The sequence below is a fragment of the Saccostrea cucullata genome, unplaced genomic scaffold (genome assembly GCF_032062105.1).
Source record: "Saccostrea cucullata isolate Sc308-1 unplaced genomic scaffold, CSIRO_AGI_Scuc_v1 ctg11644, whole genome shotgun sequence".
Lineage (NCBI taxonomy): Eukaryota > Metazoa > Mollusca > Bivalvia > Ostreida > Ostreidae > Saccostrea > Saccostrea cuccullata.
In genome coordinates this window covers 8,999-22,216 of record NW_026933482.1, presented here as the reverse complement: position 1 = coordinate 22,216, position 13,218 = coordinate 8,999, and the positions used below count along the sequence as shown (strand labels likewise).

At 34.9% G+C, this 13,218-nt stretch overlaps 1 protein-coding gene across 1 annotated transcript in view; it reads right to left on the bottom strand.

The window, feature by feature from the left end:
• Positions 1-12,913, bottom strand: part of LOC134238451 (mitogen-activated protein kinase kinase kinase 4-like) — a gene marked incomplete at its 5' end in the record, with an annotated part of 43,075 nt that extends 30,162 nt beyond the window's left edge. The window contains 4 exons of the mRNA XM_062720578.1: positions 5,603-5,673; positions 9,667-9,858; positions 10,585-10,686; positions 12,739-12,913. Of these exons, the coding sequence (XP_062576562.1) occupies positions 5,603-5,673; positions 9,667-9,858; positions 10,585-10,686; positions 12,739-12,913 (540 nt within the window). The remainder of the gene's footprint in view (positions 1-5,602; positions 5,674-9,666; positions 9,859-10,584; positions 10,687-12,738) is intronic.
• Positions 12,914-13,218: the final 305 nt, after the last annotated feature.

The following is a 13,218-nucleotide window of genomic DNA, read 5'->3' as shown; positions in this document are numbered from 1 at the left end:
TGTACATCTGATATATTTAGATTTCATTTATAGTAGTTACACATTAAAAGCTCGTAATAAATATTTACCGGACATTTTCTAAAAAAAAAAAAATTACACTGTATATTAGATCTTTTTCACAGTCAGAATTTTGGAGCGAGTATGATTTTTATCAGAATAAAGAAAAAGGCAAATAATAATTGTTCTCCCGACCCCATAAGAATATATTAATATATGCCCCCTATTTCACACACACATTGTCTTTAAGAAATTCTAATTATTTAATTATTTTATTTATGATATCTCAATTTACGTGTTACATTAAATTATTCAAAATTTACATCAAAATTATTGATCTTCTTAATCTTCTTGATCTTCTTGGGCATGAAAAAAAATGTGTGACGGTGTATATGAAAATCTTCCTTCTGGATGCACAGATTGAAGTCATTCCGCCCTTATGGTATTAACAAACTGAATGACTTCACCAGAATGAACGTGAATTAGACCCAATTCCTGATGATACTTAACAAGATTATTCTTTCAATTTAGTGTAACTCTACAGTTAGTTTGCGTTACCAACTCTCGAACAACCCACATAACTATGTATCGCTTAAGCATTTATTAATTATTTTTTCCCAATAATTAGTCCTAAAACATTTCAAAATTTATAATAGATCATAATTCATATGTTAAAATATCCCTTCTATATTATATTTCTCTGATTATTCTTTGTCAAATATAGTTACGCCATTTTGAGAGAATGAAACAATGCACGATTTATTAAATGTCGTGATTAATTAGCGTAATTAATTCGTTCAATTATGTAAATCGCACTTCACCTGAGTATACCCCGAAAAACCGGACGTATTTCATAGCAGTCTGGAATTCTTTCTTTAATAGTGTTTATATAAATTTCCAATTCAACATGGAACTATATGTAAATATATAGTGTTTAGTAGTTTAGTAGTAGTGCTAGTTGTTTTTGGTTTCTCTTTTTCCTTAGTTCTTATGACTTTTTAACTTTTTTCTTTGTCCTGAGGAAGGGACATAGCGTCCCGAAAACTGTTGGTCAATTTTTGTGCTTTATATACATCTTCCTGTACATGTATATTTTTTGAAAAAAAAAAATAGCTGTCCAGAGCAGGTATATAGAAAACAATTTGAGTACAGGAGGACGACTCATAAAAATTTAAGTAAAAGTCATCAGGTTTTATTATTAAAATCAAGTCTAATAATGAGAGTTTACAGTTATGATCTCTCTCTCTCTCTCTCTCTCTCTCTCTCTCTCTCTCTCTCGTCTTGATGTTTCCTGCATCTATTTATATTTAAATATTGGGCACATTAATATTCCTGAACTGTTAGTATCTTGAGATGATGAAATTTTACAATAATTGTCGAAGACCAACAATATTTCTTTTCTCCTCTCTTTGTCAACAAAAATTGTAATATCAATTGATTTCCATTTTTATGCATTGACTGATGTATTTACCCAATTTATTTACCAAATGGACTTTAAATACTGGTATAAAAAACTAAAGAAAATAAAAACGTAAATATTCATGTATAATTCTACGTGGAAAATTAAAACATATAATTAATTAATTGCTTTAATAAAAAAGAAAATAAATATATAAATATAAAATACAAGCCGGAGAATTAAAATAAATAAATATTAAATAATATTTTAATTATCATAATAGATTTACACAGCACATTCATACGTTTTGCTTGTATGTACAGTGTTTGGATTTATATCGAATTAAATCAACACGTTCGATCTTATATCCCAATCGACAGATCAATATGCTATTTTGATTGGTTGATGCGCTGATTGGTTAATCGCTAATCCTGATTGACAGCTCTGTAAAGAAATACCGAACCCGCGTTCGCTCTCTTGGGACCGCTGTGTGACTGAATTTGGGGTTTGCTCTCTGGGTCCGCTCCAGGTTCGCTCGGGGTCCGCTACGGGTTCGCTTTGGGTCCGCTCCGGGTTCGCTCGGGGTCAGCCCTAGCATTTGAGACCCCGAGTGAACTTTTTCCGGAGCGGATTTTCACTCATTGTCGAGCGAACCCGGGGTTCTGCTCCGGGTTCGCTTTCTGTTAGGTTGTGTCCGGTCAGTACTGTATATTGAAGAGTATGATCAATGTGAACACCTAATAATTTCTCTGTTCTAACATTTTCAATGGGATGGCCAGAAAGTTGTAGTTGAAGATTAACGTTTTCTATAGGGATGTCAAAATATATATTTTCCTTAGTCGAACATTCGATTGCATTATTCGAACGATAGTCGACTATTCGGAACCTTTTTTTCATAATAAATTCTTGATTTCCGTTTTACTTTTGTTTGCATAGACTATGCAAGAGTTATCCTTCTTTGGTGTATGCATTACGTATGCTTTTGACAGATATTCACAGGCACTTGACTTGTGGCTATATATATTATGTTTACATGAAATTATATTTATTTAGTTTTAATATGCATCAACAAAAACTACCAGCAAATATTTTTTAAACTCATATAAATAAAATACGATAAACACTGCATCTACATGTCAGGTGCCCGTGTGACATTGTTAATACCGCGATTACCGTAACTTTAAAACAGTTAAATGCCCTAGCTTACAACACTACAAAGTATGCGTATTTTTATTAAAGTAATTATCAAATTGTCAAAAATTGTCTCGGCTACCGTATGTGAACCTTTGAACATTACTAAAAAAACAATATTATGGATACATGGAATGTATAATGACTAAATAACCGTGTTTTCATTATAATTTTAGAAAAAAAAACAGCACTGTGATTCATAATTTATCAGAAAAACAATTGTTATTGACAATTATCAGATTATAGAAGAGCATTAAATTAATATGCATTTATACACTGATAATGAAAAATCAACAGTTTTTGTTCAGAAAAATAATTTTGTCAACAACTTTTTCATAAACAGATAAATTTGTAATCAAGAATTATCGCTCTTTTTTATTGTATTTTATTTAGTCGATAGTTGGTCGCATTATTCGATAGTCGGTCCTTTCGCTTTCTTGTGTCAGTCGAATAGTCGACTATTCGTTGACATCCCTAGTTTTCTAATTTTGATTTCTTTTGGTGTGCCCTTCATTTGAACAAACTTGAATCCCATTCACTCAAGGATACTATGTGGCTTGTTTGGTTTAAATTGGCCCAGTGGTTCTTGAGAAGAAAAGAAAATGTTAAAAGTTTACAATGATGACAGACAACGGACAAATTTTGATCAGAAAAGCTCATTTGAGCCTTAGGCTCATGTGAGCTTAAACTCTGATCTCTGATTAAGTCTCCACACAGGGCATTATTTGATCCTCTATTAAGCCTCCACACAGGGCCTTATTTGATCCCCTAGTAAGGCTCCACACAGGGCATTACTTGATCCCCTATTAAACCTCCACACAGGGCATTATTTAATCCCCTATTAAGCCTCCACACAGGGTGTTATTTGATCCCCTATTAAGCCTCCACACAGGACATTATTTCATCCCCTATTAAGCCTCCACAAGGGGCATTATTTGACCCCCTATTAAGTCTCCATACAGGGCATTATTTGATCCCCTATTAAGCCTCCACAAGGGGCATTATTTGATCCTCTATTAAGACTCCACACAGTGCCTTATTTGATCCCCTTTTAAGTCTCCACAAGGAGCATTATTTGATCCCCTATTAAGTCTCCATACAGGGCATCATGATCCCCTATTAAGTCTCCACACAGGGCCTTACTTAATCCCCTTTTAAGTCTCCACAATGGGCATTTTTTGATCCCCTATTAAGACTCCACACAGGGCCTTACTTGATCCCCTTTTAAGTCTCCACAATGGGCATTATTTGATCCCCTATTAAGCCTCCACACAGGTCATTAATTGATCCCCTATCAAGCCTCCATATATGGCATTATTTGATCCCCAATTAAGCCTCCACACAGGGTGTTATTTGATCCCCTATTAAGTCTCCACACAGGGTATTATTTGTTCCCCTATTAAGCTTCCACACAAGGCCTTACTTGATCCCCTAATAAGACTCCACACAGGGCATTATTTGATCCCCTATTAAGCCTCCACACAGGACATTATTTGATCCCCTATTAAGCCTACATACAGGGCATTACTTGATCCCCTATTAAGCCTCCACACAGGGCATTATTTGATCCCCTATTAAGTCTCTACACAGGGCATTATTTGATCCCCTATTAAGCCTCCACATAGGGCATTATTTGATCCCCTATTAAGCCTCCACACAGGACATTATTTGATCCCCTATTAAGCCTATACACAGGGCATTATTTGATCCTCTATTAAGCCTCCACACAGGACATTATTTGATCCCCTATTAAGCCTCCACACAGGGCATTATTTGATCCCCTATTAAGCCTCCACACAGGGTGTTATTTGATACCTTAGTAAGGCTCCACAAAGGGCATTACTTGATCTCCTATTAAGCCATCACACAAAGTATTTTTTGATCCCCTATTAAGCCTCCACACAGGGTGTTATTTGATGCCTTAGTAAGGCTCCACACAGGGCATACTATGATCCCCTATCAAGCCTCCATACAGGGCATTATTTGATCCCCTATGAAGCCTTCATAAGGGCATTATTTTTTCCCCTATTGAGCCTCCACACAGGGCATTTTTTGATCCCCTATTAAGTCTCCACACAAGGCATTATTTGATCCCCTATTAAGTCTCCACAAGGGGCATTACTTGATCCCCTATTAAGGCATACACAGGGCATTACTTGATCCCCTATTAAGCCTCCATACAGGGCATTATTTGATCCCCTATTAAGCCTCCACACAGGGTATTATTAGTTACATAGTCTTTTAGTGACAGGGTATGGGATGATACCTGGTTAGTAAATTTCATACCTGGCGAGGCGGAGCCGAGTCAGGTATGAAATTTACTAACCAGGTATCATCCCATACCCTGTCACTAAAAGACTATGTAACGAATTTACCCCACCAATGAAACACTTACATTTTATCTGTGGTTTATAAATGTTTTTCTCTGCTAAATGCTTCATCACGCTTATACTGTGCCCATTATGACGTCACGTTATCTTTGTTACGTAATACATCGACCGGGTATAGATTTACAACTGACCGGGTATAGATTTGCAACTGACCGGGTATAAGTAATCCACCGCCTTCACGTGACAGACTTTAACCAATCATAAGCCAGGATTTCACGGAAAAATCAACAGAGGTGGGGTAATATCTGATCCCCTATTAAGTCTCCACACAGGGCATTATTTGATCCCCTAGTAAGGCTCCACACAGGGCATTACTTGATCCCCTATTAAACCTCCACACAGGGCCTTATTTGAAATCATAATTTAGAAGTAACAACATCCCAGGAAGATTTTAATTTAGATTCATTGTTGTCTACAGATGTAGTTGTTCATCAGAAAAAGGTTAAATAGCTTACTTCAGTATATATCAGCCTATGAAGTTTGAAAACACTCTAAAATACACCAAAATCAGTTCTTTGCAAGATCAAATAGAATGTACTTGCTGATATTCCCAAGCTAATATGATAAACAATTCTTTCCTTGTTTAAATTAATGCTAACGTTACAAACTACATATCCATCCAAACCTCTTTCATGGCCATCAATTCTCCATTGTCCATATTAACAGCTGAATAAACTTTACCAAATTGTCCTTCACCTACAAAAAAAGCCCCCAATAATTTCTTCTAAATAAATGTATGCATACTGTAGATTCCTTATTTTTTGTGAGTACTTTTTATCGCATACTGGCTCTTTAACATCAAATCCCGAGAGTAATAATCCGCAAATGGACAGTTGATCAAAAGAATTTAAATGGATTTCAGTACCCTAAAATAAAAGCGAGTAATATTATTTCGCGAGTGATGCTTCTCGCGAAATTAAGCGGCAATTAAATCCTCGTTTATAATCAGGAATCTACAGTAAATTGATTACTAGAATATCTGTACATTTTAATCTAAAAGCTGACTGCACTTAAATGCTGTGGTTTCAATATTTTTGGTTGCTTATGTTGCTTTTAAATCTTAAAATAATCTAATTTCACATTTGTAAAGATCAAAGTCTGTCAATTTGGCACCAAATTCAAAAATAATTTTAAATTGCAATATAAACCGGTACTATAGATTTATTTTATGTTTTGTCCTTACTGTTTAATAAATACAGAGAATTTACGCTTAATATCTACCCTCGATTAAACATTATTTAGGCATGGGAGGTGGAGCTAACATTGAGAGAGGGTGTCTTCTACCTATTCCCACTTTTTACAATCTAATTAAAATTAGATCCTTTATGCTCCTTTATTTTGTTATGTCGCTGTACAGCGACATAACAAAATAAAGGAGGGTAAAGGATCTAATTTTACAGCGACATAACAAAATAAAGGAGCGTTAAGGATCTAATTTTAATTAGATTGCACTTTTTAAAATTTCAATTCCACCTATTCCCACTTGCAAATAACGGTTTATGCAAGCTATTCCCACTTTTTGAAAATCAGGTAGAAAAAGGTGAAATTTCAAGTGGGAGTAGGTGGAATTTTTGTGTAAACAAATAATTAGCTGAATAAACATGTCATTACTGTGAAAACATAAATTATTAAACCACTGGGAGTAGAGGACAGGTGAATTTGCTATCTTGAATTATAAAATCAGTGACAAATATTTCAATGAGAAATTAGACTTTTTCAAATAAAAATAAAAAATAATTTAAAAAAAAAAATCTGACTTTTTACTTCTATTTCAATGAGAAATAAGATTTTTTCAAATAAAAATATTTTTCATAATAATTTTTACACAATCAAAATTAAAGTATATAATATTTCAGTGAATTTAAGTTTATCTTAAATATTTTCTTGATAAATATATTCATTTTCTGTCTTAAAATGTGCAAAATACTGGTAAAATACAGGTAAATCTAAGATGGGATGTAATTAGTCTAATTACTGTAAAAACCAATTAACTAATCAAAACATCTATTGTTATTTGCAAGTGGGAATAGGTGGAATTGGGATTTTTAAAAAGTGGGAATAGCTAGAAGACACCGCAAATAACAATAGATGTTTTATAATTAGATAGTTTATTTGTTTTTACAGTAATTAGTCTAATTACTCCCATCTTAGATTTTCCTGTATTTTGTACATTTTAAGATAGAAAATAAGGAATAAAGTTTTGAAAAATATGAATTATTTCATTCAAATATATGGATTTGCGAAAATAACAAAAAAGTCTTAAAAGAATATTAAGCACTTTAAAATCTTGATTCTAGAACATAAAATAGATAGATTTATCAGGGAAAAAAGCACTGAAATAGCTGGATTTTAGAATGAATAGATTAAAAGGAAAAATGATTTAATTCACTTTTTTTCTTTCAAATGTAGAAATTATAATTCTGAAAAGTAAATATAGCTGTCCTCTATTCCATCAGTATTCATTAATAATTGATGATCATTGTTTTCATAGTAATATATATGTTTTCATAGTAACTGTTAATTGTTTGTTTACACAAAAAATTCCACCTATTCCCTCATAAAATTTTACCTTTTTCTACCTGATTTTCAAAAAGCAGGAATGGGTAGAATGAACCTGTGAGAGTAGGTCTAAAATTAGACTTGACAAATCACAATAACATGCATTAAAACCAGAAGTCTCTGTCAAGACTGTAGCTCTATTTGTTTGTTCTTATATCAAAGGAACAGAAAAGTTCTCTTTCTGTGACAATATTGCAATAAGACAACAACTATAGGAGTAGCTTTAAATTAAATTTTTTAGTTACCACTGCAACAACGTTCATCAAAATCAAAAAAAGATACATATAATTGTATGCATGCAGGTATTAGTCTACTTGCATGTCACATCATATTAAATCAGACTAAAACTGCAAGAGAAGTAGCATTTTGAAAGCAGTTCTCAGAAATTTACACCATTCATTGAAATCAAAAAACCGATACACAGAATTACGTATCTTAGTGTAAGCTACTCGCATGCCACATCATATTAAAATGAAAGAAAAAGTGAGCAAGCTCACATACCCCACGCTTCCCCAAAACTCAAAGTGCTGAAAATCCCAGAAAAAATAAACGAATCTGAATTTCCCTATCATATGCACATCTACACACTGTGTCCTAAATATCTGCAAAGTTTGACGAAATTCTGTGCAGCGGTTTATGAGGAGATGCACTGACAAAATGTTCATCTCTATATTCAAGGTATGGCCAAAAATCTAAGTTGAAAAGTGCCAAAATTCCCAGAAAAATCTAGGAATCGAAATTTCCTGGTAATATGCACATCTACACTTTGTGTTCAAAGTATCTCCAAAGTTTGACGAAATTCTGTGCAGAGGTTTAAGAGGAGTTGTGCTGACAAACTGTTCATCTCTATATTCAAGGTATGGATAAAATCTAAGTTGGAAAGTGTGGAAATTCTCGGAAAAAATAAAAGAATTGGAATTTCCTGGTAATATGCACATCTACACATTGTGTCCTAAATATCTGCAAAGTTTGACGAAATTCTGTGCAACAGTTTCTGAAAAGTTGTGCTGACAAACTGTTGATCTCTATATTAAAGGTATGGCCAAAAATCTAAGTTGAAAAGTGCCGAAATTCCCAGAAAAATTTAGGAATCGGAATTTCCTGGTAATATGCACATCTACACTTTGTGTCCTGAATATCTGCAAAGTTTGACAAAATTCTGTGCAACAGTTTATGAGGAGTTGCGCTGACAAACTGTTCATCTCTATATTCAAGATAGGGCCAAAAAATCTAAGTTTTTAGTGTGGAAATTCTGGGAAAAAATGAAAGAATCGGAATTTCCTGGTAATATGCACATCTACACACTGTGTCCTAAATATCTGCAAAGTTTGACGAAATTCTGTGCAGCGGTTTATGAGGAGATGCACTGACAAAATGTTCATCTCTATATTCAAGGTATGGCCAAAAACCTAATTTAAAAAGTGCGGAAATTCCCCTAAGAGAGTAGAAAGTATCCCCTTATTGATATCTTTGTATCATCAACTTATTTTTAAGTATCTGGCAAGTAAGTTTGTATTCAGAACCCTTAGATATTGAACTGACTGAAAATATAAGGACATAAAGTCCATTTATTTCCAATGGAGCTTGTAACATGAGCTTTGATTGGTTACAAAGTCAGAAGTAATTCTTGTACACCTGACTTGAGCTAAGGGGTAAAAAATATGACATCACTATGCATCGTTTCTTCATGAATAAAAGCAAAGAACATGATGTCACAATGCATTGAATTGTGTAGTAATTAAATCTTATCGATACTGGATGAAACACATTTGATTGGACTCATGTCCAGGTCCAATCAAGGGTGTACTAGGATTTACCCTTGGCCTCAGGGTGTATGGAATAAAACCGAGGAAAATCCCCCTTCAACCTTCATTAACCTGGATTTAAAATTAACGTAAGCAAAGTTGGTCAGCACATTTATCATAAAAAGTCTAGCTGTCAGTTTGCCATCAATATCTTGTGTAGTTAGGCATCCAATATTAAACAAATGTTAGTGTTAGATTCTGTGGTTGTGTCTTGTATTTCAATATATATTATGTAAAGATAAAAATAAACCTTGATATAATGTTAACAACATATTTAAATGTTGAAGACAACAGCATTAGATTTCAGGAAGTAAATGACACTCACCAATCTTAAGTCCTCTTTGCCACCTGAAGTTGACGCGCCTAACACTAATGCGATAATCTGGTTCTATTTTTCGACTAGTTACCACTCCTATCACCCCAGCATCTCTAAGTCGCAACAACCTTCTTTCTTCAAGCCTTAATATAGCTTGCTTCCTTCTGTCTAAAGGTTTTAAATCTTCTATCTCACTTGAAACTATAAAAAAAGCAGTTTTCTATCAGGGTAATTGGAGATAATATTTTTCCTTGCTTACTTCATTTAGAGGAATATTACAAACTAATCAATCTACTCTGAACCAAATTATTACTAGAGGCCCATGGGCCACATTGCTCACCTGAGCACTGTGGCTAGGAAAAAGTAGAAATTGGTTTATTATTGAAAAGTTGAAATCCAAAAGTATTCCCATGACCAATCATGGCTTTGCTATTCTTGAGAAGAAGATTTTTAAAGAATTTTCCTATATATTTCTATGTAAAACTTTGGTCGGCCATTGTGGCCCCACCCTACCCCCAGGCATCATGATTTGAACAAATTTGAATCTACACTACCTGAGGATGTTTCCCCATAAGTTTCATCTTTCCTGGCACAGTGGTTCTACAGAAGAAGATTTTTAAAACATACCACCAAATTTTTATTAATTCCCAATTATCTCCCCTTGAATGAGGGTGTGGCCCTTCATTTGAACAAACTTGAACCCCCTTCACCCAAGGATGCTTTGTGGCAAGTTTGGTTGAAACTGGCCCAGCGGTTCTTGAGAAGTCGAAAATGTGAAAAGTTTGCAGATAGACGGACAGCTCGACAGACGGACAGACAGACAGACAGACCCCAGACAAAATGTGATCAGAAAAGCTCACTTGAGCCTTCGGCTCAGGTGAGCTAAAAAAAGGTTTGGTTAAAGGAAGCATTACACTCCTGCCTTACCTCTAAAGTTTCTTTTGAGATTTATGTCTAAGACAATTCCACCATCATCACCATCGTGTACATCCACTTCTGGGTGAAAATCCATAGAGTGTCGCTTAACCCCTGTGACAATCATAATTTACAAAACAATTCTAAATGATTGACCAATGTTTTTGTTCATTATTTGATTAAGTATCCAGCTTACTTAAATCTACATATCATTCATGAAAAACAAGTGGCCCATGGGCCACATCGCTCACCTGAGCACTGTGGATAGGAAAAAGTAGAAATTGATTTATTATCAAAAAGTTTAAATCCAAAAGTAATCCCATGACCAATCATGGCTTTGTTATTCTTGAGAAAATGATTTTTAAAGAATTTTCTTATATATTTCTATGTAAAACTTTGGTTGGCCATTATGGCCCCGCCCTACCCCCGGGAATCATGATTTGAACAAACTTGAATCTACACTACCTGAGGATGCTTCCATATGACTATGATCAATTATGACTTCTGAATTCTTGAGAAGAAGATTTTTGAAAAGTTTTCCTATATATTTCTATGTAAAACTTTGGTCAGCAATTGTGGCCCTGCCCTACCCCCTGGGGTCATGATTTGAACAAACTTAAATCTACACTACCTGAGGATGCTTCCCTATAAATATGATCAATCATGGCTTTGACATTCTTGAGAAGATTTTTAAAGAATTTTCCTATATATTTCTATGTAAACTTTGGTCGGCCATTGTGGCCCCGTCCTACCCACGGGGGTCATGATTTGAACAAACTTGAATCTACACTACCTGAGGATGCTTCCGTATCAATATGATGAAATATGGCTTTGTCATTCTTGAGAAGAAGATTTTTAAAGAATTTTCTTATATATTTCTATGTAAAACTTTGGTCTGCCATTGTGGCCCTGCCCTACCCCCGAGGGGTCATGATTTGAACTAACTTGAATCTACACTACCTGAGGATGCTTCCCTGTAAATATGATCAATCATGGCTTTTTCATTCTTGTGAAGAAGATTTTTAAAGAATTTTTCTATATATTTCTATGTAAAAGTTTGGTCACCCATCGTGGCCTCGCCCTACCTCCGGGGTTCATGATTTGAACAAATTTGAATCTGCACTATCTGAGGATGTTTCCCCATAAGTTTCATCTTTCCTGGCACAGTGGTTCTACAGAAGAAGATTTTTAAAACATGACACCAAATTTTCATTAATTCCCAATTATCTCCCCTTGAATGAGGGAGTGGCCCTTCATTTGAACAAACTTGAATCCCCTTGACCCAAGGATGCTTTGTGGCAAGTTTGGTTGAAATTGGCCCAGCGCTTCTTGAGAAGAAGTCGAAAATGTGAAAAGTTTACAGACAGACAGACGGACAGCTAGACAGACAGACGGATGCCAGACAAAATGTGATCAGAAAAGCTCACTTGAGCCTTCGGCTCAGGTGAGCTAAAAAGTCTTCCTGAATACGGTACTTTCTTGTAAATTCTGATCCCCTATTGTTGCCTCAACTAGGAGCCTTGGTCAGATCAAAAGTGAACTAAAACTTTTTAATTGACTTGGAGATCATTCATTTCTCAAACTAAAAAATTTTTCAACCATTTCCCAAAACCGTTGTTTATAGCCATCCTGGGCCTGAAATTGAAACCACTGAAAATTTCACCTATCCATCCTGTCATATTAGATGGGAAGATTGTTCCGTCCAGTGTTCCTGACTTATAAATGCATGCAGTTATGTTTAGGAAATAGTAAATTTAAAGAATGTGTTAGAAAAACATGGTTAGTAATATTTTGAAATATACGATTAAAAAAAATCGAGAAACAGCACACTTTTTGTGCACAGTTAGTACACACTTTTTTCAATAGTTGGCACTGTAGCTGTCTGGTTGTACATCCAAATTTTTTTCAGACCAGTGAGCTACAGTTCTGCAGCTAGGGACAAAGGTATATAGCTGCACAAGTACAGGAAGGTGACAATTGAAAAGTTAAAGTCAACAGGTTTATCATAAAACTTTGTTGTTAGATAACCATTAACATCTTTTTCAAAAGATCTAGATATGAAACAGATGTGTGAGACTCTGTGGTATCTTTTAGTTCAGGATTACCGAGACAGCTGACACATAAGAAAGCTGACCTTGCCTTCTATCTCATGCCATTTTGACTTACTCGACTCAGTAGAGCTGGGAGGTGGTTCACTTTGAGAAGACTTGTTAGAAATGTTGGAGGTTGATCGTGTGAATTTCCCCTGAGCCTGCTCGGCTGGCCATGATGGATAGCGTAGGTATGGTTGTCTGCCCGAGTCCACACTGGATGAACGTGGAATGGGTGAGCTTCCTACAAATTAAACACTTCAGTCAATAATTAAGGTTAATTTCTATAATTATGACAGTAATGAAGTCTTCTATAAATATACTTTTAACAATTATGCTAAAGATCCTGGTGACTTTTGATAGCTTGAACTTCATTGTTCCTAATCTCTAAAATATGTGCATTTTAGAAGAGGCCCAAGGCTAATGGATCACTCTTCTGATAAACTGTACAACTTAACACTTCTATTTGAAGCCTTAATGTAGGTCGCGGGTTTGCAGGGCTTAAAGTGTCCAAAAACATACCATGAAAATTACCTAATATGATTTCTCTACCTTT